Source organism: Anomaloglossus baeobatrachus, unplaced genomic scaffold (assembly GCF_048569485.1).
Source record: "Anomaloglossus baeobatrachus isolate aAnoBae1 unplaced genomic scaffold, aAnoBae1.hap1 Scaffold_73, whole genome shotgun sequence".
In the NCBI taxonomy this organism is placed as follows: Eukaryota; Metazoa; Chordata; class Amphibia; order Anura; family Aromobatidae; genus Anomaloglossus; species Anomaloglossus baeobatrachus.
This window is the reverse complement of record NW_027445107.1, coordinates 511,897-538,201: the sequence shown is the minus strand read 5'-3', so window position 1 is coordinate 538,201 and position 26,305 is coordinate 511,897. Positions and strand designations below refer to the sequence as shown.

At 44.8% G+C, this 26,305-nt stretch overlaps 2 protein-coding genes across 2 annotated transcripts in view; one reads left to right on the top strand and one right to left on the bottom strand.

Annotated features, from left to right (window-relative positions):
* The window catches only part of LOC142287503 (uncharacterized), a 128,385-nt gene that overhangs the window by 83,931 nt on the left and 18,149 nt on the right, over positions 1-26,305 (top strand). The gene's annotated exons all lie outside the window — the stretch shown is intronic.
* On the bottom strand, positions 567-26,305 carry LOC142287507 (uncharacterized). Its single transcript, XM_075333447.1, has 3 exons — positions 26,179-26,305; positions 8,323-8,423; positions 567-2,052 (listed from the first exon to the last, which is right to left on the bottom strand). Exons 2-3 carry the CDS (start codon positions 8,399-8,401, stop codon positions 641-643), a joined length of 1,491 nt encoding a protein of 496 aa, XP_075189562.1. The 5' UTR covers positions 8,402-8,423; positions 26,179-26,305; the 3' UTR covers positions 567-640.

The following is a 26,305-nucleotide window of genomic DNA, read 5'->3' as shown; positions in this document are numbered from 1 at the left end:
TTTAACAAAGAAACTGAAACTATACAAGTCCTTATCTAAAGTAAACAGAGGGGTCTCTGCTGTATTACACCAGGGGAGACATGGTACAGGCTCTTACACAAAGACAAAATGGAGTGTAGATTTAACAAAATGGATTCTGCTCTCATTCAAGCAATATACACATGGATGAATAAAGCGTACAGCTTGGCTATAACAAAAAAAAAAAAATTCTCTATCAAATTAAAAATGTGTAAAAAGATAATTTGTAAACAGGCGGCACGGTGGCTCAGTGGTTAGCACTGCAGTCTTGCAGCGCTGGAGTCCTGGGTTTGAATCCCACCAAGGACAACAATTGCAAGGAGTTTGTATGTTCTCCGCGTGTTTGCGTGGGTTTACTCCGGGTACTCCGGTTTCCTCCCACATTCCAAAGACATAAAGATAGGGACCTTAGATTGGGAGCCCCAATGGGGACAGTGTTCCTGATGTATGTAAAGCGCTGCGGAATATGTTAGCGCTATATAAAAATAAAGCTTTATTTTTTATTTTATTTTTAAATGATCCATTATAAAAAGTACACAACCGTAATGACATAAAATGAACTCTTTATTAACAGATATTAATAGACTATTACTATTTACTAAAACAGTCAATCTATTAATGACTATGGCTTCACTCCTGTGTGAATTCTCTCATGTCTAATAAGAAGTGATTTCCGATCAAAACATTTCCCACATTCTGAACATGAATATGGCTTCTCTCCTGTGTGATTTCTCTCATGTGTAATGAGAGCCAATTTATGAGCAAAACATTTCTCACATTCTGAACATGAATATGGCTTCTCTCCTGTGTGAATTCTCAAATGTTTAACAAGATTTGGTTTTACAGCAAAACATTTCCCACATTCTGAACATGAATATGGCTTCTCTCCTGTGTGAATTCTCTCATGTGTAACAAGACTTGATTTCCGATTAAAACATTTCCCGCATTCTGCACATGAATATGTCTTCTCTCCTGTGTGAATTCTCTCATGTGTAACACGATCTGATTTCTGAGCAAAACATTTCCCACATACTGAACATGAATATGGCTTCTCTCCTGTGTGAATTCTCTCATGTGTAATAAGATTTGATTTCCGATTAAAACATTTCCCGCATTCTGCACATGAATATGTCTTCTCTCCTGTGTGAATTCTCTCATGTGTAACACGATCTGATTTCTGAGCAAAACATTTCCCACATTCTGAACATGAATATGGCTTCTCTCCTGTGTGAATTCTCAAATGTTTAACAAGATTTGGTTTTAAAACAAAACATTTCCCACATTCTGAACATGAATATGGCTTCACTCCTGTGTGAATTCTCTCATGTGTAACAAGATCTGATTTCTTAGAAAAAAATTTCCCACATTCTGAACATGAATATGGCTTCTCTCCTGTGTGATTTCTCTCATGTGTAATGAGAGCCAATTTATGAGCAAAACATTTCTCACATTCTGAACATGAATATGGCTTCTCTCCTGTGTGAATTCTCAAATGTTTAACAAGATTTGGTTTTACAGCAAAACATTTCCCACATTCTGAACATGAATATGGCTTCTCTCCTGTGTGAATTCTCTCATGTGTAACAAGACTTGATTTCCGATCAAAACATTTCCCACATTCTGCACATGAATATGTCTTCTCTCCTGTGTGAATTCTCTCATGTGTAACAAGATTTGATTTCTGAGCAAAACATTTTCCACATTCTGCACATGAATATGACTTCTCTCCTGTGTGAATTCTCTCATGTGTAATGAGACTTGATTTCTTAGAAAAACATTTCTCACATTCTGCACATGAATAAGGCTTCTCTCCTGTGTGAATTCTCTCATGTCTAATAAGAAGTGATTTCCAAGCAAAACATTTTCCACATTCTGCACATGAAAATGGCTTCACTCCTGTGTGAATTCTCTCATGTGTAATGAGATTTGATTTCTTAGAAAAACATTTCTCACATTCTGAACATGAATATGGCTTTGCTTCTTTGTTACTTTCACTTCCCTTAGCATTCTGTGTGGGACTCCTGGTACAGTCATCTGCCATAAATAAAATTGAAGTTATAAGCTTTTAATAATATAACCTCAAACATACACAGACACACATAAATCCATACAAATTCCAAAGTGTGTAGTGTTCTACTTTAAAAGGCCTATGTGACAGTAAATACCCAAAATGACATTTTAAAAACTGCACCCTTCGAAGTGCTCAAAACGACATTCAATAAAACATATCTACAAAAGCATATCCAGTGGCACTCAATAATATAAGGATACTTTGGCATTGCATTACTGCTGTAGAAATATTAGAAAAAAGGGATTAATACATAGGTAATGAGAAAAATGAGTAAAACGACATAGGCATTGCATTACTGCTTTGAGATATTTGCAAAGTTAGATTCTTCGTTTATGTACAGGTAAAATAGATCTTTGTACCGTGTTAGCCAGTAGAGAAAAAAAATTGTTTAAAAGAACTGAAGTCCTCAGTGCTTGATACCTTTTAATGGCTAACTGAAAAGATGGTAATAATAGCAAGCTTTCGAGACTACTCAGGTCTCTTCTTCAGGCTCAATATAACACAATCTGAAGAGTCACATATTTATACACAACAGGACATAGAATGGGGCAGTAAATAAAACATGTTATGTGAAGCAGAACTATCACTATGGCAAGAGGACAAACTGTTGTGGCCATAAATATTGCTGCAGTTCAGTGTGAAAGTTTTATTGACCTCTGATTGAGGTCTGGTCCAGGGCTGTGATGCCCCTGGATGGTCTGAGGAGCACATCTCTTAATTGATGTAAAAAGACATGAATCCATGAGAAACAATCATCATTCCTGCTCTGAATGTGTCAAAGGTCATCATAAGTTTGTACTCCCATAGTCTCCTATCTCTCTGGGACTTGAAGTTACCTTTCAATACCAGCAATTTCATGTCCATGATGCTGTGGTCTGGGTTACAAAAATGTTTGGCCACAGGTAGATCTATCCTTTTTTCTCTAATAATGTGGCGGTGAGAATTCATCCTTGTCCTGAGCTGTTGTCCTGTCTCCCCTACATACAGACCCCAGTTGGACATTTAGTACATATAATTAAGTACACCACATTGGTTGTGGTGCAGCTGAAGATACCTGGGATCTTGTAGTCCTGATGTGATCTGGGAATCTTTATCTTGTCCGTTGTCAATATAAATGGACAGGTCTTACATTTTTTTCTGGTTGAAGGGAAGTGTTCTTGTAGTTGTTGGAGAGGACAGGGAGCTTCTGACAATGAAGCTTCTTAGATTTGGGGGCTGTCTAAAACACAGAAGTGGGGGGGCTGGAAAAATAGATTTTAACTGGGCATCTTTTTGCACTAATGGTTGTAGTTTCCATGTAGCTCCTCTTAACACCTCCAGATGTGGAAAGTGATTGCAAGAGGGACCCGGTTGGTTTCTTCTTTAGTTTTATAATGTAGGAGATGGTTTCTTGATATTCTCATGGCTCTTGTAATCTGGTTTTCAATGGTTCTTAAGTGGTAGCCTTGATTCATAAAGGTCTTTCTGAGGCCCTCAAGGTGATTGTCTTCATCTGTACTGTTGGAACATATCCAATTGTACCTGATAAACTATTGTATACAGCCAGGCTATGTGTTTTGGATGAAAACTGTCCCATTTCAGGTATGTTGGACGGTCAATTGGCTTCTTCTACAGGGATGTCTCTATTTCATTGTTCCGTAGTTTAATGATGGTGTCCAAGAAGTTGATTTCAGTGCAGGAGTAGTTGAGTGTTAGGTTGATGGTGGGATGAAACGGATTAAAGTGTTCATGGAAGGTCTTCAGCTGCTCCTCAGACTCTGTCCAGATGATTAAAATATCGTGAATGTAACGGTAGGAGGCCAGAGGCCTGATAGGACAAAAGGATGAAAAGTCACTCTCAAGCTTGGCCATGAAAAGATTTGCATATTGTGGTGCCATTTTGCTTCCCACTGCAGTCCCAGTCTCCTGTAGATATATCTTATTGTCAAATGCAAAGTAATTATGGGTGAGGATGAATTTTGTAAGCTTCACTACAGAATCGGCATCAGTTCCTGTATTTTCCAGGAAGACTTTGCAGGCATTCAATCCATCCTGGTGTGGAATATTAGAGTACAAGGATTCCACATCCATGGTGGCAAGGATGGTTCCCTGTGGTAGAGAACCTATTGCTGATAGTTTTCTCAATAGGTCAGTAGTGTCCTGGATGTATCCCTTACCAAGGGTTTAAGGATACCCTCTACCATCCAGAGACTTGTTCATTGAGGGTGCCCGGTGCCCACACATGAAATGGTGGGTCTTCCTGGATTTCCAGATTTGTGAATTTTGGGAAGCATGTAGAATGTGCCTATTCTTGGACTTACCGGTATCAGTTCATCAGCTGTTGAGGATATATGTCAGGCAGACAAGAGACCAACTTCTTAAGTTCCTTATAATAGTCCTGTGTAAGGTCAGACTCCAATTTTTTATAGTAGCGTGTGTCTATCAGTTGTCTACGTGCTTCATTCATGTAGTCTGATTTTTTTATCATGACTATTGCACCCCCCTTGTCTGCAGGTTTAATAATGATTTCTTTGTTGGTTTTCAAAGATTTTATGGCCCTTCTTTCCTGGGCACTGATGTTGGATCGTTGCCTCCTGTGTGTGTCTAGGATAGTGGATTTTATCAAATGTCTGAAAGGGTCTATATAGTTATCCAAATAAGGGTTGTGTTCTGGTGGAGGTGTCCAATCTGACCTTTTCCTGGTTGTCAAGATCCGTCTTCCTTCAGTCTGGGTGGATTCTGAAACATCTGCATCGTTAAAATATTCCCTCAGACGTAGTCTCCTGAAGTAATCTTCCATGTTGCTGCAGAGTTCAGTTTTGTCTAGAGCTTTAGTAGGACAAAATGAGAGTACCCTAGAAAGCACAGCAAGTTCCACTTTCTTTCCTTTATAATCCGAGAGATTGATAACAGTTAGATGCTTTTGTGTCTTGAATGGAGTGGTTGTCCAAGTTGTCAGGTTTTAGCTTTGTTCTCAACCTGTTTGTATTAAGTCCAGAATTGAGGCGCAGTCTATGTAGTTTCTTTTCCTTGTTGTGGATCAGAAGAGTTTGTAGTCTGTAGTAGTATTATTGTACTTTTTGCTCTGTGCTTTCTGGAAGTGTCTTCCTTTGTGTTTCAAATTCCCTCTGGATTTTACTCTTGATGCTGTAGAAGACATGCAAAAGGTGGTTCCTTAAGCCCGCTTTACACGCTACAATATATCTTACGATGTGTCGGTGGGGTCACGTCGTAAGTGACGCACATCCGGCATCGTAAGCTATGTTGTAGCGTGTGACAGGTACGTGCGATTGAACGTTAACACGTTCATCGCACGCACGTCGTTCATTTCTCTAGAATTGAACGTCAGATTGTTCATCGTACCCGGGGTAGCACACATCGCAGTGTGTGACACCCCGGGAACGATGAACAGATCTTACCTGCGTCCTGCGGCTCCCGGCCAGCAACGCGGAAGGAAGGAGGTGGGTGGGATGTTTACGTCTCGCTCAGCTCCGCCCCTCCGCATCTATTGGCCGGCTGCCGCGTGACGTCGATGTGACGCCGAACGTCCCTCCCACTCCAGGAAGTGGACGTTCGCCGGCCACATCGAGGTCGTATGGAAGGTAAGTATGTGTGACGGGGGTTAATCGTTTGTGCGGCACGTTCAACAAATTGAACGTGCCGCACATACGATGGGGGCGTTGAAAATCGCATACGATATCGTATGCGAAATTGCAACGTATACAGCAGGCTTTAGTCTCTCAGAAGTCCTGTGACAAAGGTTTTGTGCATAATGGGTATTGTAGGTATGTAGAATTGGGTTTGTAATCCAGAGTCCTTTGGGGGAATCAGATTCTCCTTTTTGCATTTGGATAAGAAAAATATGTCGCTGTCCAGTTGTGCACGTTTCTTCAGAAGTGTCTTTAGTTCCATCTTTTCAGTTAGCCATTAAAAAGGTATCAACCACTGAGGACTTCAGTTCTTTTAAACAATTTTTTAGTTTATGTATTGACCAATCCATGTAAGACCGATAACCTTGACAAGCACCTGACCAAGCACTCCACCCTATAGCCAGGGTGTGTCCACCATCTTATTTAGCCAAGAAGCAGACCTGCAGATTTTTAATCACACAGAGGCATTTAAGGTTAGGTTCCCAATATAATGAGATCACCTTGTCGAGGTTATCGGGCTCATATGGATTGGCCAATACATAAGCTAAGAATCTCTCTTTGCAAATATCTCTGAAGCAGTAATGCAATACCTAGGTCTTTTTACTCATTTTTCATGTTAGCAGTGTATTTATTCCTTTTTTGTAATATTCCTACAGCAGTAATGCAATGCCAAAGTACACTTTAGATGCATCACAGAAATTAAAGCAATGTGGAAGGAAAAAAATAAAGATTTTAATTTTTCCCACAAATTTTCATTTTCTCAAGGGTAAGATGAGGAAATGAACCATATACGGTAATTCTGTTGTGCAATTCTCATGTGTACGCTGATAGCCCATATATGGTGTAAAACTATTGCTTGGGTCAACGGCAGGACTCGGAAGGGAAGGAGCACAATTTGACTTTTGGAGAACAAAATTGGCTGAAATAGAGGATGTCATGTCACGTTTGTAAAGCCCTTGATGTGCCTAAACAGTGGAAACACCCCAAAAATTATCTCATTTTGAAATCTACACCACTGAAGGAATGTATCTAGGTGTGGAGATCATAGGAGTACCCTTATATAGGGCAAGGGGTCTTTAGCAAACCCACAGCTATTATGGCGACCCATATGCACCCAATGATAAATGTTGCTGGGGGCGTTGGATATGTGGAAAATTGTACCCCATAGGCTGCGAGCTGCAAATGCTGCTGTCAAAGATCGAAAAGTTAACATCAGCCGGTGAAGCTTACCTCCACTGAATAACTGAATAGACATCATCTGCTGGCAATAATGGAGACTCCGCTTTTGAGCCCGCAAGAAGTAATAGGATCTAATAATATGTTACATATTGAGAAGGAGTTAAAGAAAACCTGGCAGCTACAAAAATACTATTTACCTGCAGATATAGTGGTAATCTGAGTACCTAGCATTTAAATGATATCTATCTGGTTTATTAGAACAGTGTGTGACGCTAGTCACTGCACGGACAAGCCGTGAGGAAGGGTTATCAAACGTTCTGGGGCCAGATACAAAGAGAACATGCCGTGAACTAAGGGAAAAGACAAAGGCATAGTCAGCTCTGGGGTCAGAATATCAGGAGGATAGCGGATATAGGCAAATGGATGGTCAGAGGAGGTCCAAGGTCTGGCAGCTATAGATCAGAACACAGCATAGATAGCCGAGGCCCACATTCGCAGGGAGCCGCGACGGACTGTTCACAAGCAACCTGAAACTAGCTGCTCAGCTTCAGCTGAGTCTTTTACACTGTTCTCCAGTCCTGTGGAGTGGTTTGTGGCTCCTTGAGAGGGGGGCTAATTTCTATTGAGCTGTGTTCTCCCTATTTAAGGTTTGAGATATTACTTGTTACTGCAGATGATACCTTCAGTTTATGCTCCTGTGATTCCGGTCTTTGTGGCGATCCTTTGTGGGGTTTGCATCTCCTTTCCCGGTGGGGGGGGAGGGGGTGTTAGATCAGGGTTTGGACAGGAGTTAGTGTTACGCTGGCAGTCCAGACCTGGATACCATCAAGCCTACCCCTGGGAAAAGGGACAGCACAAGATCCCTAGTCTGAGGGCCCGTTTCGGGGGGTCCCTTCTCCAGTTACCCCGGCACCTCCGTGATACCATGGTTTTGGGACTAACTACTCAGCTAAGTAACTGATCAATCACTCAGAACAGGGAACCCCCTGAAGAAACCAAGCACCTCCCAGTTTCAGATTGGACAGTTGAGCTGACGCTCCACAAACTAACAGCTTGGCACGGCCCTGATTTAATAGAGAGGCAAAATTGTCACTCACTGCGTCCAAGACAGCGGAGAAATTGTGACACAGTGTCTGCAAGGAGAAAATGCAGTTACATTCTCCCAGCAGCTGCTCACTTCCAGTCACCAGCACAGTGGGAGAGGCTGAAACAGTCACCACTCACTATATAGTGAGTGCCCAGTAATCAACCCTCTTGTTCGTTGGCTGACAGCCTGTGAGCAGTAACTGTTACTGTTTCCCGCACTGCATTGGTAACTGTATACGAGCAGCAGCAGGGAAAATGTAACTTTATTTTCTCCTTGCAGCTGGGAATGTGACTGTTCTCTTTGTTATTTAATGGCGACTCTTCATTGAGGAGGGTTACCTGTGGAAAGGTCTCTACTCTGTTCATCACCCCGCACATCCATTTCTCCTTTTTCCATTGTGTCTGCAGCGTTCTGCATATCTTTTCCCTGAATTTCAAAGCTGTAAAATAAATAATGTAAAAGTCACGGACAGAAGGAAAAGTCATGTGGAAGGTTCTAGATGGACGCTTCTGCTACCAAGGCCGTATGGCACCTGAGACCAATCCATGCATGGCCTCTACGCCTCCTATATCCCCCGTGCTGCCCTAGAGTCAGTTCAGCAGGGATAGAAGCAGACGTGGCAGGGTCCACTTAGTGTGGTACATTATGACATTGGGATTTCCTTCATTGTTTTCTCTTCACAATTTGGACGCCCTAATGCTTATTTTTCTGTCATTTTATAATTGTTTTAGTCAACATTGTTTTATTTTTGAAAGCTTTCTTTTTGAGGTACATTAGTTTTATTCAATTTTTTTTCTTTAAAGGAGTTGTCCGACATAAGCGCAAACATTTTTTGCAAGCTATTCTGTGCTGTATTGTCATATAAGGCTACATGCGCACGCTGCAGTTTTTTTCTGCACACAAACTGCAACCAAAACTGCACCTTGTCAGAGTGAGCCTGGAAATGTCCCAAAAACGCTTGTAATGTAGGTGCGTTTTTAGTGCGTTTTTTCTCACAGCTTTTTTTGAAGGAGAAACGAAATATGATAGGAAAGGATAATGGATAGATAGCTAGAATACATGATAGATAGTAAAAAATAGAAAAAATAGCTAGATGGATAGATACCGTATTTTTCGGACTATAAGACGCACCGGACTATAAGACGCACCCTTGTTTTAGAGGAGGAAAAAATAGAAAAAAATAAAATTAAAGTAAAAGAATGTGGTCATGACACACTGTTATTTTACTGCTGACAGTGTTACTGAGGTAATAATATCCCCAAATTCTGTCCTCATATCCTCCATTCTTGGTACCTTCCAGGTATATATGGCCCCATCGTGGAATATGTATGTTCCCCATCATTATGTGTGTGATCCTCCAATCTGGATTGTATGTGTGTGTATATAGTTATAGTGTGTGTGTGTATGTGTATGTGTGTCTGTGTGTATATAGTTATATAGTGTGTGTGCGTTTGTGTATGTGTGTGTAAAGATATATATATATTATATATATATATATATTATATATATATATGTATATGATCCAACCCCATCCAGGTGTACAGTAATGCCTTTATACTATATTATTTATTGCCTTACTTTTACTGATGTGATGCTCACCATGCTTCAGTTTGGTCCTGGCATTACAAACAAAGTCTCACATATCTCAAGGACCTGCAGTGATGTAATGAAGAGGCGGGCCCTGTTCTGTGCTGCTCTGCCCACCCCTCTGCATTACATCACTGTAGGTCCTTGTCAGCTACGGGAGACTGTTTCTAGTGTAAAGGCAGCAGGAGCAAAGTGAAAGTAATTTGAGCCCTCAGCACAGAGACTGCGGCTGTGCTGTGAAGGTATGCCGTGCTCTGGCCCGGACACTGCAGTGATCTGCACTTCCCCCCAGGCCATACATGACTGCAGCGGCACCCTGCTCCTGCCTCCTACACAGCGGACACACAGTCTCCCCAGCCGCTGCAGGAAGCCGGCGTCTGGAGCTCCCACGTGTGTCCGCTGTTTACATTAAACTATTGATTTGCTGCTGCTCACCCCCGCAGTCTGCAGAGAGAGGTGGGCGGGGAGCAGCTAATGGATATTCACTGACTTTAAGCAGCGGGCACACGTGGTTTCTCCAGCCGCCGGCATCCTGCAGCAGCGACCCTCCCTGCCTACTGTGATCCCACTGCATAGCGCTGACTCCCCACAGCTCCCTACCCCGCAGCTTCTGACCATAAGACGCACCCCACACTTTCCTCCCAAATTTGGAGGAAAAAAAGTGCGTCTTATGGTCCGAAAAATACGGTAGATAATAAGAACATTTAGATTAGATAATAAGAAAGAACAGAAAGAATACATAGAAAGAAATAACAGAATAGCTTGATAGAGGAATAGCCAGCTTGGTTAGCTGTTTTTTTTTTTGTTGGGGGGGCGGGGGGTAAAAAAACATGGGGTCCCCCCATTTTTCATATACAGCACAGGAACAGCAGCAGCTGCAATCCTCAGCTGTCTGCTGTACCTTGGCTAGTTATGAAAAATAGAGGGGATCGCACACTTTTTTTTTAGGATTTGATTTATTAAAAAAAAAAAAAAATAATGACGTGGGATCCCCTCATTTTTTTAATACCAGCCAAGGTGCAGCAGACAACTGGGGGCTGATAATATTAGGGTGGAAAGGGCCATCGTTATTTGGCACTTTCCAGCCTAACAATAGCAGCCCACAGCCGCCCTAAAAGTGGCATATCCATAAGATGCGCCAATTCTGGCGCTGGAACCGGCTCCTTCAGTTGCCCTGGTGCGGTGGCTATCGGGGTAATAAGGGGTTAATGGCAGACCATAGCTGCCACTAAGCCCTAGGTTAGTGATGTTATGCGTCTATGAGACACCCCACATCACATCAAAACAGCCAAAAAATCCTTTATTTGAAATAAAAAGCCACCCTATTTCACCAGTTTATTAACCCCCACAACACCCCTCGAGGTCCGAAGTAATCCACACGAGGTCCCACGACGCTTCCAGCTCTGCTACATCCCTATCCTGTCACAGCCAGCGCTCATACAGCATGGCTGCCAGCTGTGAGTGTGGACAGAGACGCAGCGATCAGAATAAACTAGGGTGAATCCCTGACATCACAGCTACGGCTCCCACAGTACGGCGGGTGTCGCAGCAATGACATCACGGGTTCACTGCGGTTGAAGCCTGATGTCCTCCAGCTGTCACAGCAAACCACCCGAGTGTCAGCGGTGCCATCACTCAGGTGTTTGCTGAATTTGTTTAAAATTCAGTCGGGTAAATCTGAGACCCCTAGTCTGTGTGAAATTACAAAATGAAGGATTGAAACAGGTGTCAAGAAGAATAGAAACTAACCAGGACTATATAGTTAATAAATAGCTATATAAAGCTAAAAAGTCCATGCGAAACGCGCGTCGATGAAGTCCAGGTTCCCCATTGGTGGTTTTTCAGTCTGAAGGTTTATTTTTGATATACATCAGAGCTCCAGGTAATACTCTGTCCATATTTGGGAGTCTACAAGAACGGTCTATTTATATACATATAGTCTACATGTGATGAGTATACTCCTGCATTGGACTTTTTAGCTTTATATAGCTATTTATTTACTATATACTCCTTGTTAGTTTCTTTTCTTCTTGACACCTATTTCAATCCTTCAGTTTGTAATTTCACACAGACTAGGGGTCTCAAATTTACCAGACTGAATTTTAATTGCACTAAAGGGTGCTTTACACGCTGCGACATCGCGTCATACAAACATACCTTGTCAGCGACGTTGCTGTGACCACCGAAAAATCCCTCCTTCAAGCGGCCGTCCAATAGCAGAGGAGGGGCAGAGATGAGCGGGACGTAACATGCCGCCCACCTCCTTCCTTCTGCATTGCCGGTGGACGCAGGTAAGGAGATGTTCGTCGTTCCTGTGGTGTCACACATACCGATGTGTGGTGCCGCAGGAACAACGAACAACATCGTACCTGTGGCAGCAGCGATATTAAGGAAAGGAGCGACGTGTCAACGATCACCGTTATTGAACGATTTTGCGATCGTTGATCGTCGCACCTTGGTGTCACACGCTGCGATGTCACTACCGGCGCCGGATGTGCGTCACTAACGACGTGACCCCCGACGATATATTGGTAGTGATGTCGCAGCGTGTAAAGCACTCTTTAGAGACACTCTGGTTGATTCACTTCTAGGATTCATTTGTATCCTGTGCATTTTGAATGATCCTGGTGTTTTTCTGAGAAAAGCCCTGCCTGTGTAACAATTCTCACATCTCCCCCAGATGATTCATTTTGGTGATGTCTTAATCATGTTTTTAATTGTCTATTGTGGTTTTTTCATATGAAATAAAAGTTGTCTATTTTGCACATATACTCCTTGTTCTCTTGTTCTTATATGGTACCACAAGGGTCAGTATTGGGCCCGCTTCTTTTCAACATATTTATTAATGACCTTGTTGGGGGCATGCGGAGTAGAATTTCAATATTTGCAGATGATACTAAACTCTGCAGGGTAATCAATACAGAGGAGGATAATTTTATATTACAGGGAGATTTATGTAAATTGGAGAATTGGGCTGAGAAGTGGCAATTGAAGTTTAATGTAGATAAATGTATGGTAGACTTGGGTAGAGGAAATAAAATTTATGATTATGTACTTAATTGTAGAACACTGGGTAAAACAGGCACAGAAAAAGACTTGGGTGTATGGGTGGATGGTAAACTTCACTTTAGTGGACAGTGTCAGGCAACTGCTGCCAGGGCTAATAAAATAATGGGATGTATTAAAAGAGGTATAAGTGTTCATGTAAAAAAATATAGTTCTACCTCTGTACAAGTCACTAGTGCGACCGCACTTAGAATACTGTGTACAATTCTGGTCACCGATATATAAGAAGGACATAGCTGAACTGGAGAGGGTGCAGAGAAGAGCGACCAAGATTATTAGAGGAATGGGTGGGCTGCAATACCAAGACAGGTTATTAAACTTGGGGTTATTTAGTTTGGAAAAACGAAGGCTTAGGGGGGGGATCTAATCACAATGTATAAATATATGAGGGGACAGTACAGAGACCTTTCCATAGATCTTTTTACACCTAGGCCTGCGACTGTAACACGGGGGCATCCGCTACGTCTTGAGGAAAGAAGGTTTAATCGTAACCACAGACGAGGATTCTTTACTGTACGAGCAGTGAGACTATGGAGCTCTCTGCCGCATGATGTTGTAATGAGTGATTCACTAGTAACATTTAAGCAGAGCCTGGATGCCTTTCTTGAAAAATTTAATATTACCAGTTATGTATATTAGATTTTATGACAGGGTGTTGATCCAGGGAACTAGTCTGATTGCCGGATGTGGAGTCAGGAAGAAAATTTTTCCCCATTGGAACTTGTTTGCCACATTGGGTTTTTTTTGCCTTCCTCTGGATCAACATGTTAGGCTACGGGTTGAACTAGATGGACTTAGAGTCTCCCTTCAACCTTAAAAACTATGATACTATGATATATTGCACACTATACAGGACAAACATATCTTATACATAACACAGACAGACGGCACATAATACATGATTCACATTATACTCACCGCCTTCCTGGCCTCCTGGAGTACAGAGGGTCTTTAGAAGCAGCTTCTCCAGCTGCAGCAGTGCAGGCGGCCCTCCCCCCTCTCACTGGTGAAGACAGGAGAAGACAGGACGCAAAACACACAGGAGGGGGGGGCGCCCTCTGCTGGAGCCTGTGCACCGCAGCAGCAGCAAATGAAAGTGAATTGATGCTCCCTCCAGCACCCCCTGTGCTATCTGCCGGCTGGCGCCCTGTGCAACTGCACTAATCGCACATACCTAAAGCCGGCCATGAATGCAACCTCCTTATTCCTCTAAATATAATGCACACCCATTAGCTCTCCATTTAGTATAATGGTCTTCACACTGCCTTTCATATATTACTATATAATATAATGCACTCCATAGTCTTCCATATATAATACAATATATGAAGGATTATGGGTATGTAACACACCCCATAGCCTGCAATGTAGTATAATTCAGCCCTCATAGTCCTCCACATATTCTAATGCACTCTTTATATATTATAATGCATCCCTATAGTCCACCATATAATATAATGTAACAACCATAGTCCTCCATATTGTGTAATGCACCCACCATAGTCCTCCATATAGTATAATGCACCCTCATAGTCCTCCACATAGTATTATAACCAATGGCCACCAATGTACTCACTCATCTAATATATAAAGCTGAATATGTGTGTGTATGTCCGGGATTGGCATCTGCACCGTCGCAGCTACAGCCACAAAATTTTGCACACTCACACGTCTGGACCCCGAGAGCATCATAGGCTATGTTTTGAGGGGAAATTTTAACCCCGTGCTTTACAGTTGTTCACCAAAAAACCTGCCTCCATTAAAGCGAATGGAGCTGGGAGCCACAGTGCAGTCAGAACTTCAGAAGAATGCGCAGTCACGCCCTTAAATGGAATGTTGGTGTGTCACAATGCAGCCAGGGAAAGAGACAGACACAGACAGGGTAAGAAACAGACATAGCTTAGCTTCTATTTTGCTACAGTTCTGGACCCCGAGAGCGTCATAGGCTATGTTTTGAGGGGAAATTTTAACCCTCCGCTTTAAAGTTATTCACCAAAAAACCTGCCTCCATTAAAGCGAATGGAGCTGGGAGCCAGATATGAAAACAAGAGCAGCTTCCTCAAGGGCCAATGAGCCCTCTGAGGAGAGGGAAGCGAGGCTTGCAGATATGAAAACAAGAGCTGCTTCCTCAAGAGCCAATGAGTCATCTCAGCAGAGAGAAGGCCGACTTGCCACTAAGAGAATTGCTATTTCTTCCTCCAGGGCACAGGAAATGGTTGGAGATTTGAAACATGCTGCCTTTTGTTACCAGTCAGACATAAACTATCAGGATCATCCTAAAGTTCAGATAGGAAACATGGATGTGGTCTGTATGTACTGCAGTGCCCTGAAATGGAAAGATGAACCGCAGAGTTTATGCTGTGCAAATGGCAAGATAAAACTTCCACGTCTCCTGTCACCACCAGATCCCCTGAAGTCTCTGATGACAGGCACCAGTACAATATCAAAGCATTTCTTGGACATTAGGAAGTACAACTCCTGCTTCTAAATGACATCATTTGGTGCAACAAAAGAAATATTTACAAGACGATTTATGCCGACATTTAAAGTTCAAGGACAGGTTTACCACTCAATTGGGTCACTGCTTCCATTACAAGGAGAAGAACCTCAATTTCTTCAATTCTTCTTCATGGTAAATGCAGAAGCGGAGGCTCAGCGGAGATAGTCTTTAATTCCTAACACTCGCCTTGATATTGTCACTATTTTGCAGCAGTTCTTTCACTCCAACAATCCATATGTTCAACTTTTCAAGACTGCACTTGAATGCATGCCAAATGCCGATTACAAGGTTGTCATTCGAGCTGACAAAACACCACAAGGTGAACATCAGCGACGTTTCAATGCTCCCACATTTGATGAGGTAGCCATCTTGATTGTAGGTAATGATTTTCAAAGCCGTGACATTGTGCTTCAAAAAAGGAACAATAGTTTGCAACGAGTAGCAGAAACGCCACATGTAATTGAGGCAACCATTATGACAGGATGTGCCACAGGAGAAGAGGTTTTCATTCCAACAATTCCTCTTATTCCATCTGATTTGCCTTTTGATTTTAAACGCCTCCAGTTTCCTGTTCGACTGGCATTTGCTATGTCCATCAACAAGGCTCAGGGACAGTCTTTGTAAATCAATTCCCACTACTTTCAATCTCCATGCTTTTCTCATGGTCAACTTTATGTGGCCTGTTCAAGAGTTGGAACAGCCAAAAATCTGTTCGTCTTTGCACCTGAAGGAAGAACTAAGAATGTCGTCTATCAAAGGGCTCTCGAATAAGGAGTAGAAGATTACTTCACATTACTTGGCCAATTCAAATAAACAATTTAATAATTACATTTCTATCTATTTGTTTTGTGGTTTTTGTGTGCAGAATACATTTTTGTTAATACAGTCTATTTTGTTAACAGCAGTTATTAACCCGTAGTTGGCTCTCAAGCCTATACAGCTTGGAGTAGGACAATATGTATAAAAAGCATCACTCCTACTCCATGGATAGGAAAACCTCTTCTCCTGTGGCACATCCTGTCATAATGGTTGCCTCAATTACATGTGGCGTTTCTGCTACTCGTTGCAAACTATTGTTCCTTTTTTGAAGCACAATGTCACGGCTTTGAAAATCATTGCCTACAATCAAGATGGCTACCTCATCAAATGTGGGAGCATTGAAACGTCGCTGATGTTCACCTTGTGGTGTTTTGTCAGCTCGAATGACAACCTTGTAATCGTCATTTGGCATGCATTCAAGAGCAGTCTTGAAAAGTTGAACATATGGATTGTTGGAGTGAAAGAACTGCTGCAAAATAGTGACAATATCAAGGCGAGTGTTAGGAATTAAAGACTATCTCTGCTGAGCCTCCGCTTCTGCATTTCCCATGAAGAAGAGTTGAAGAAATTGAGGTTCTTCTCCTTGTAATGGAAGCAGTGACCCAATTGAGTGGTAAACCTGTCCTTGAACTTTAAATGTCGGCATAAATCGTGTTGTAAATATTTCTTTTGTTGCACCAAATGATGTCATTTGGAAGCAGGAGTTGCACTTCCTAATGTCCAAGAAATGCTGATATTGTACTGGTGCCTGTCATCAGAGACTTTAGGGGATCTGGTGGTGACAGGAGACGTGGAAGTTTTATCTTGCCATTTGCACAGCATAAACTCGGCGGTTCATCTTTCCATTTCAGGGCACTGCAGTACATACAGACCACATCCATGTTTCCTATCTGAACTTTAGGATGATCCTGATAGTTTATGTCTGACTGGTAACAAAAGGCAGCATGTTTCAAATCTCCAACCATTTCCTGTGCCCTGGAGGAAGAAATAGCAATTCTCTTAGTGGCAAGTCGGCCTTCTCTCTGCTGAGATGACTCATTGGCTCTTGAGGAAGCTGCTCTTGTTTTCATATCTGGCTCCCAGCTCCATTCGCTTTAATGGAGGCAGGTTTTTTGGTGAATAACTGTAAAGCACGGGGTTAAAATTTCCCCTCAAAACATAGCCTATGACGCTCTCGGGGTCCATAACTGTAGCAAAATAGAAGCTAAGCTATGTCTGTTTCTTACCCTGTCTGTGTCTGTCTCTTTCCCTGGCTGCATTGTGACACACAAACATTCCATTTAAGGGCGTGGCTGCGCAATCTTCTGAAGTTCTGGCTGCACTGTGGCTACCAGCTCCATTCGCTTTAATGGAGGCAGGTTTTTTGGTGAATAACTGTAAAGCGCGAGGTTAAAATTTCCCCTCAAAACATAGCCTATGATGCTCTTGGGGTCCAGACGTGTGAGTGTGCAAAATTTTGTGGCTGTAGCTGCGATGGTGCAGATGGCAATCCCGGACAGACACAGACACACACACACACACACACACACATACATACATACATACACACATTCAGCTTTATATATTAGATTATAATATATATTTATTCATTGATATGTCACTATTAATTCCATAGCGCTTTAAATACATTGACAACACTGTCCCCATTGGGGCTCACAATCTAAATTCCCTATCAGTATGTCTTTGGAGTGTGGGAAGAAACCAGAGAACCCGGAGGAAACCCACACAAACACAGGGAGAACATACAAACTCCTTGCAGATGTTTTCCTTGGTGTTATCTGAACCCAGGACCCCAGCATTGCAAGACTGCAGTGCTAACCACTGAGCCACCATGCCGCCCCATAAATATAGATAGAGAATAGAGATAGATAAATAATAGATAGTGATGAGCGGACTCTCAGATACCCGGGAGGCAGGTCCATATGGGTTTAACATAAAAAACCTGATTCGGGCCTGGAATTGATACCGGATATCTGGCCGGATGGCGGTCTCCATATAAGTCTATGGAGACCAGAGTCCTGTGCTTTAAAATTGTGGTAGAAGGGATAGTGGGATTGGAGCAGACACATTATACTTAGAGTTTCTGAACCGCAATAACCTCATTAACCTCACACACATTCACTGCTTCTCCGCCCACTGCCAATCCCCACATCGCTGATTGGTTGCAGTCAGACGCGCCCCCATCCTGTGTAACAGTGTGTCTGACTGCAATATATAAAAATAAATAAAAATTGGTGTAGCATCCCCCCGTATTATGAAACCCAGTACAGATAAAGCATACAGCTACAGGCTGAAGCCCCCAGCCGTACCCTTACATTGGCTGTGAATTAAAAAAAAAAAAAAAGAAAAACCGCATGCAGCTTTTTTAAAATTAAATAATTTAAAAAAAATCTGCTTGCACCCCCCCTAATTTTGATACCCGGCCATGATAAAGGTCACAGCTGGAAGCTGGTATTTTCAGGCTGGGGAGACTCATGGTTATTGGGCCCCCTCGGTCTAAATATAGCCTGTAGCCGCCTGGAATTGCTGGATCCATTAGATGCGCCAGTCAGGCACTTTACCCATCTCATCCCGATTGCCCTGGTGTGGTGACAATCAAGGTAATCAGGGGTTAATGGCAGCCCAGAGCTGCCACTAAGTCCTGGATTAGTAATGGGGAGGTGTTTATGAGACCCCTCATTAGTAATATGTAGGTGAAAAGAAATAAACAAACACCAAAAAAATCCTTTATCTGAAATAAAATACAAAAAAAGCACCCCTTTATTAACCCCCAAAACACCCAGGACCGACGTAATCCACACAAGGTTCCACGACGGCTGCAGCTCTGCTACATCTGAAATCACAGCGTGTGGCCATAGAACATGGCTTCAGGCTGGAGTCACACTTCCGTATGACTCGCACGAGTGCAATGTGAGAAAATATCGCATTGGCCTCAAAACAAAATTAATCAATGAGGCAGCTCCGATCTGCGTTTTTTTTCTCAGCTCCAATTGGACTGAGGAAAAATAAAATAAATAAAAAAAAAAATCACAGAATGCTGCGATTGCACAGGTATCTCGCTCGAGACTCGCCAATGCAAGTCTGTGGGTGCGAGAAAAAAAACAATGTCACACGGACCATCCTAGTGACATCCGTTTTTCTGGATACAATTCTATCATGTAGCAGAAAACACTGCCCTGTGCGCACTAGAAAATGGAATTTTCTTAAGCAAATTCTGCACCTTCTGAAAGATTACCGCACCTGTGGTAAAAAAAACGCAGCAAACCGCACCTGAAAACCGCATGTGGTTTTACCGCGGTTTGGCTGCGGTATTGCCGTGAATTTTCTGCAGGTTGTTCCCTGCGGTTTTGTAGCATTATCTAGGGCAACAACCGCAGGTACCTGCAGAAAAGGAGTGACATGCACATTATTTTTGCTGCAGAAATTCTGCAGCAGAACCTGAAGGGGAAAAAACGCAGTGTGCGCACATCTTTTTTTTTTTTACCATAGGTTTTACTGGGGAATGACTGCAGAAAGGTTACAGAAAGGAACATTTTTTGCAGCAATTCATGCAGCAAAACCGCAGCAAAAAACCGCAGCGTGCGCACAAGGCCTTAATGCTCCTATAAAAGGTCCTGTAAATGACTAAGGGTATGTGCGCACTAGGCATTTTTTTCACGCTGCGTTTTTATGTGCGTTTTTGTCTCAAAAAACGCACCCGCGGCTAAAAAAAGCATGCGTTTTTACCGCGATTTGGTGCGTTTTTTGCTGCATTTTTGCTCACTGCGTTTTTAATCAGTGCACAATGCCATTAAAGATTGTTGATGGAAAAAAAAAAAAAAAAGGTCTGATGTCATTTCCTTCTTCAAAATGTTCATTGTATGCAGGAGAGCAGACAGCAGCTGGAGAACTACAAGGCTCAGCATCCTCCATTCACTAGTGTATGCAGGAGAGCAGACAGCAGCTGCAGAACTACAAGGCTCAGCATCCTCCATTCACTAGTGTATGCAGGAGAGCAGACAGCAGCTGCAGAACTACAAGGCTAAGCATCCTCCATCCAGGACTGTATGCAGTTTTTTGCCCAAAAAGAAAAAAAAAATGACATGGGCTTCGCCATATTTTTGTATGCTAGCCGGGTACAGCAGGCAGGTACGGGCTGCCCCCAACCCCCAGCTGCCTATTTGTACCCGGCTGGGAACCAAAAATATAGAGAAGCCCTTTTTTTTAATTATTTCATGAATTTCATGAAATAATTAAAAAAAAAAAAAATGACGTGAGCTTCGCCAAATTTTTGAGTCCAGCCGGGTACAACTAGGCAGCTGGGGATTGGAATCCACAGTGCAGGGTGCCCAAGCTTTCTGGGCACCCCCACTGCGAATTGCAGTCCGCAGCCACCCCAGAAAATGGCGCTTTCATAGAAGCGCCATCTTCTGGCGCTGTATCCAACTCTTCCAGCTGCCCTGATGCCGGGTGGCTAGCTGGGTAATAATGGAGTTAGGGCTAGCTGTATATTATCAGCTAGCCCTAAGCCCGAAATTCATGGTGTCACGCCAATATTAGACATGGCCACCATGAATATCTAGTAATGATAAAAAAAAAAAACACAACACACAGAAAAATATTTTTATTAGAAATAAAACACAACACAATTAGTGACTCCATCTTTATTGAAATAAAGAACCCCCCTCCGCAGTAATCCTGGGTGAGGGTCCCGCGCCGTCCAATCTGGATCCAATATCATCTGATCGGTTTGCTGGAAGGCAGAGCGATCAGATGATGTGTCAGGATCCAGGATGTGAATCACATGATACAGCAGCTGATTGTATAAAAGCCGATTATACAATCAGCTGATGAATCAGTGCAAAAAAAAAAATAATACTCACTTATGTGCTGTGCTGATTACCAGCAGCTCCTGGAGCGATCGATTGGACAGGAGTCTGATCCTGTCCGATCGCTGCAGGAGCTGCCGGTAATCAGCTGATGAAGTCCCCTGACGGCAGGATCAGCTGATAGCCGGCCGGGCGCGAAAAAGCCGGCGAGACTACGATCAGCTGATGCGTCAGGTGACTGCATCAGGTGATCCACCGCCAGGTCCTGCAAGCAAGGTCCTGCCCCGGAGAGACTGCACACAGCCAGAGCGGAGGTACCGAGACAGGGGCTGGGAGCGGGCATGGCACCGGGACCCTGCAGACAGGTGAGTATATATGACATTTTTTTTTTTCTACTGTTCACTTTTGTTTTCGCCGCTGCCTCCACCTCCCGCCCAGACATGGCGCCGCACGGCAGCATACATGCCCAGGACGGGAGGTGGAAGCAGCGGTGACGGTATTGGGAGGATTCATGCTTCTGTGTTTACCAACAGAAGGAATCCTCTTCCTGTACACGTCACTTTACTGCCCACCCATTGCGTTTATAGCTGCGTTTTTAGTCATAGAAACGCGGCTATATGCGTTTTTCATTGCGTTGTTGAACATCTCATTGAACTGAATGGGTGAAAAACGCAGAAATAATTGACATGCTGCATTTTTGTGGTCACCACAAAAAAAAACGCTGTGTGCGGACAGCACTTATGAAAACCCATAGACATTGCTGGGGAAGCAATGTCACTGCGTTTTCAGCACAAAAACGCGCTAAAAACGCGACAAAAACGCCTAGTGCGCACAAGGCCTAAAAGCTGCTGAGAAAACAAACAGATTGCACACGGACAGCACAAGGATGACAAGTGACAAACAATCGTCCTAATCTCCGGCATGAGAATCGGACGCAATCATATGCAAGTGTGACTCCAGCCTCAGGCAGAGAATGACTGAGCTGTGATGACATCACTCCGGTTACTTCAGAGACCTCTACAAAGACGTCCCAAAAGAAGGGCTAAGCCAAGAACAGGAAAACAGAACATCAAAACTAAAGGCGATGGAGGAGAAAGTCAAACATTTCCTAAAACCCTCTGGATACACCAATTACATTAGGGGAAGATGCAGAGAATCTCTTCCATAAGGTGTAAAAAAGCCAGGGGGCCGGATGGAATCCCCCCAGAGATGCTGATATAAAGCCACCGGAAATACAAGCTGCAATGGTTAAACTGTTCAATATTGTGCTGAGTGCCGGCTACTTCCCTCGTACCTGGAAGCAAGGGCCCATCACACCCATCCACAAGAGTGGGGACAGGTATGACCCTGCCAACTACAGAGGAAGACGTGTCAGCAGGAACCTGAGAAACCTGTTCACCAGCCTCCTGAACAAGAGGATCCTCAGTTTCCTCACCGAGCACAATGTCCACAGCAAGAGCCAACCAGGGTTCCTGCCAAACCACCGCACCACGGATCACATCTACACCCTGCACAGTCTCATTCAGAGCCACATCCACAAAACAAAGTACGTGAAGTTATACACCTGTTTTGTGGACTTAAAAAAGGCTTTTTACTCCGTCTGGCACCCGGGTTCTTGAAATTTCTGGAGAGCGGAATAGGAGGAAAGTCCTACGATGTCATCAAAAGCTCCTAAACCGAGAACCTCTGCAGTGTGAGTGTGAACGATAGAAGAATGGCTTATTTCCAGCAGAGCCGAGGAGTCAGACAGGGCTGCAGCTTAAGTCTAAGGCCCGCTTTAGACGCTGCGATATCGTTACCGATATCGCTAGCGTGCGTACCCGCCCCCATTGGTTGTGCGACACGGGCAAATTTCTGCCCGTGGCGCACAACGTCACTAGGAACAGTCACACTACTTACCTGCCTAGCGACGTCGCTGTGACCGGCTAACCGCCTCCTTTCTAAGAGGGCGGTTCATACGGCGTCACAGCGACATCACTAAGCGGCCGCCCAATCAAAGCATAAAGGCGGAGATGAGCAGGACGAACATCCCGCCCACCTCCTTCCTTCCTCATTGCTGGCGGGACGTGGGTAAGGAGATGTTCCTCGTTCCTGCGGTGTCACACACAGCGACACGTGCTGCCGCAGGAACGACGAACAACATTGTTACTGCAGCAGCAACGATAATTGGGAATAGGGGGTGATGTCACCGATGAGCGATTTTGAACGTTTTTGCGATGATTCAAAATTGCTCATAGGTGTCACACGCAACGACATCGCTAAAGCGGCCATATGTGCGTCACAAATTCCGTGACCCCAACGAGATCGCTTTAGCGATGTCGTATCGTGTAAAGCCACCTTAACGCTCTTTAATATCTCCATCAATGAGTGTACACTGCTCTGGAACGTTCCACAGCTCCAGGCCTTACCCTCCATGACGCTCAGGTGACATTCTTGCTCTATGCAGATGACCTCCTGCTGCTGACACCAACTGAGAAAGGCCTCCAAGACAACCTACAAATCTTGGAGAAATCCAGCTCTACGTGTGCGCCACTGATCAACCTAAAAGGAGGCCAACATCATAGAGTTCCAGAACAGAAAAATGAAGATCGGACCAGCACCTTCATTTGTCTTAAATAACTGCGCTCATACAGGAACGGACACATACACCTACCTGGGCCTGGAAATTCACCAGTCAGGGAGCTTCAAATGAGCAATAGAGATTGCTATGCCAAACGAAGGAAACGATCATCTGAAGCCACCAGTGAGGATCTGGCTAAAAATCTTCAATTCCATCATCACCGAAATCCTCCTGTACGGCAGTGAAGTCTGGGGCCCTCACACTTGGCCCGATTTCACACATCCGGCTTTTCGCTGGTTTGGCGGATGCGGCGCACGCCACTACAGTGTATACAGTACAGTGGCAGCGCGACAAGCTCTGGTCACATGCTGTCATGTGACCGGCGCATGTGACGCGGACGTTACAGCGCTGTCATTGTACTGTATACACTGTACAGTTCGCCACATCCGCAAAACCAGTGAAAAGAAGGATGTGTGAAACCGGGCTTACCCAGATTGATCAAGGTGGGATTCCAGCCCAACATAAATATTCAACCTGGAATTTTGTAGGCGCCTTCTCCACGTCCATCAAAACACCTCCAACAGCTCCTGTCAGGCCGAGCTGGGCAGATTCCCTCTACACCTAGCAGCTCTGAAGAGGGCACTGTCATGTCAGTCTCACCTACAGAATAGCAATCCACGCTCCCATCACCATAAAGCCCTGATACATATAGGTGGTCCAGATGAACCAGGACCCCTGGCACAGCTCTCCCAAACCCAACAGGACAAAATGACCAATCACAGCAGCCTGACAAAAGCCAGAATCAGGAAGATGGTAGACGAGGGCCAGGAGAGGTGTCAGTGACTGGAGGACCGATATCTACACCTCACAGAAACTGACCACGTACCAGAGACTACAGACTGACCCCATATCTGGAGAAACCCCCAGACCCCAGAGACCGCAGGACTATGAGCCAATATAGACTCAGTGCCCACAGTCTAGCCATCAATTCCCACACAAGCAGAGCTACAAGCCCAGGGAGGACAGACTGTGCCAACACTGACCTGGAGGCCAAGGAAGGATGAAACCCACCTCCTGCTACACTGCACCAAACACTCAGCAGTGAGGGACACTCGCTTCAGGAGACTATGATATCTTGCCGGGATTTCAGGTCCATAAAGGAGGAAGAGATAATATATATCCTGCTGGAGGAAATATGATAAAGGGAACCTATCACCACTTTTTTGGCGTATAAGCTGCGGCCACCACCGGGCTCTTATATACAGGATTCTACCATGCTGTATATAAGAGCCCAGGCCGCTGTGAGAACATAAAAAACACTTTATAATACTCACCTAACGGTCGTGCGGTGGGCCATATGGGTGTCTCCGTTCTCCGGTGCCGCCTCTTTCGGCCATCTTCGTCCTCCTTCTCTAGCCGCGGTGCACGACGGGTCCGACATCATCCACACTCGCCGGCATTCAGGTCCTGAGCAGGACAGATCAAAGTATTGTAGTGCGCCTGCGCAGGATCGGCGAGTGTGTATGATGTAGACGCGTCATGCACACAGGCTTCAGAAAGAGGACGAAGATGGCCGATAGAGGCGGCGCCGGCACTGGAGAACAGAGACGCCCATATGGCCGACCGCACGACCGTTAGGAAAGTATTATAAAGTGTTTATGTTCTCACAGCGGCCTGGGCTCTTATATACAGCATGGTAGAATCCTGTATATAAGAGCCCGGTGGTGACCGCAGCTTATACGCCAAAAAAGTGGTGACAGGTTCCCTATAAGCCATGGACTTCTATAGTGCCCACCCCCGATGTGCCCCCACCCATCCTTCCTACACTCCCCACCCCCGATGTGGTCCCATCATGCAGCATCAGCCCCTCAATGTTCAGCATCGCCCAGTGTAAGCCCCCTACAACATGCAGCATCGCCCAGTGTAAGCCCCCCAGCGTGCAACATGGCGAACTGCTCAGCACACCCTGCAAGCTCCCCCAAAGTGCAGCGTTGCACCCAAATATGCATCGCCCCCTGTCAAGTGCGAGTCCCCCAAAACGTGCAGCGTCGCTCCCTGCCCAGTGCAAGCCCCCCCAAACGTGCAGTCGCCCCCTGCCCAGTACGAGCCCCTCCAAACGTGCAGAGTCACCCCCTGCGTAGTGCGAGCCCCCCCAAACGTGCAGAGTCACCCCCTGCCCAGTGCGAGCCCCTCCAAACGTGCAGTCGCCCCTTGCCCAGTGCGAGCCCCCCCAAACGTGCAGTCGCCCCCTGCCCAGTGCGAGCCCCCCCAAAACATGCATCGCCCTCTGCCCAGTGCGATCCTCTCAAACGTGCAGCATCGCCCCTGCGAGCACCCCGAAAGTGCAGCGTCGCCCCCTTGCGAGTCCCCCAAACATGTAGCGTCGCCCCCTGCCTAGTCCAAACCCAAATGTGCAGCGTCACCCCCTGGCCAGAGTGAGCCCCCCCTAAACTGCAGCGTCACCCCCTGCAAGCCCCCAAACGTGCAGCACCACCCCCTTGCGAGTCCCCCAAACGTGTAGCATCGCCCCGTCCAGTGCAAGCTCCCCCAAACATGCAGTCACCCCCCTACGAGGCCCTCAAACAAGCAGCGTAGCCCCATGCACAGTGAGCCCCCCAAACGTGCGTCGCCCCCTGCGAGCCCCCCCAAATGTGCAGTATAGCCCCCTGCCCAGTGTTATTCTCACATTCCTTATGAAAACCTCCACAGCCTCGCCCCCTGCCCTGTGTAGCCCCCATATCCCCCTTCCTTATGGAAGCCTCCACAGCCCTGTGCTGCAGCTTCAGCCCCTTCCCTGTGATATATACACGAGCTGCAGCCCCCAGTAGTGACAGGAGACACTTTTATTTCTTACCCCAAAATCCAGATCGGTTGAGCCTAGAGATACAGGCCGCGCTGAATAAAGGACACGCCCCCTAACAGTACCTGAATACGCCCCGGAAGTGACGTCATAATCTGCAAGCAGCCTGTATTCTCTAGGT

Bases quoted from the DNA above. Each gene is read 5' to 3' on its own strand.
- LOC142287507 (XM_075333447.1), bottom strand. From the start codon at position 8,401: ATGCAGAACGCTGCAGACACAATGGAAAAAGGAGAAATGGATGTGCGG. The intron at 2,053-8,322 runs GTAACCCTCCTC...TATTTATGGCAG, and splicing joins GAGTAGAGACCTTTCCACAG to ATGACTGTACCAGGAGTCCC.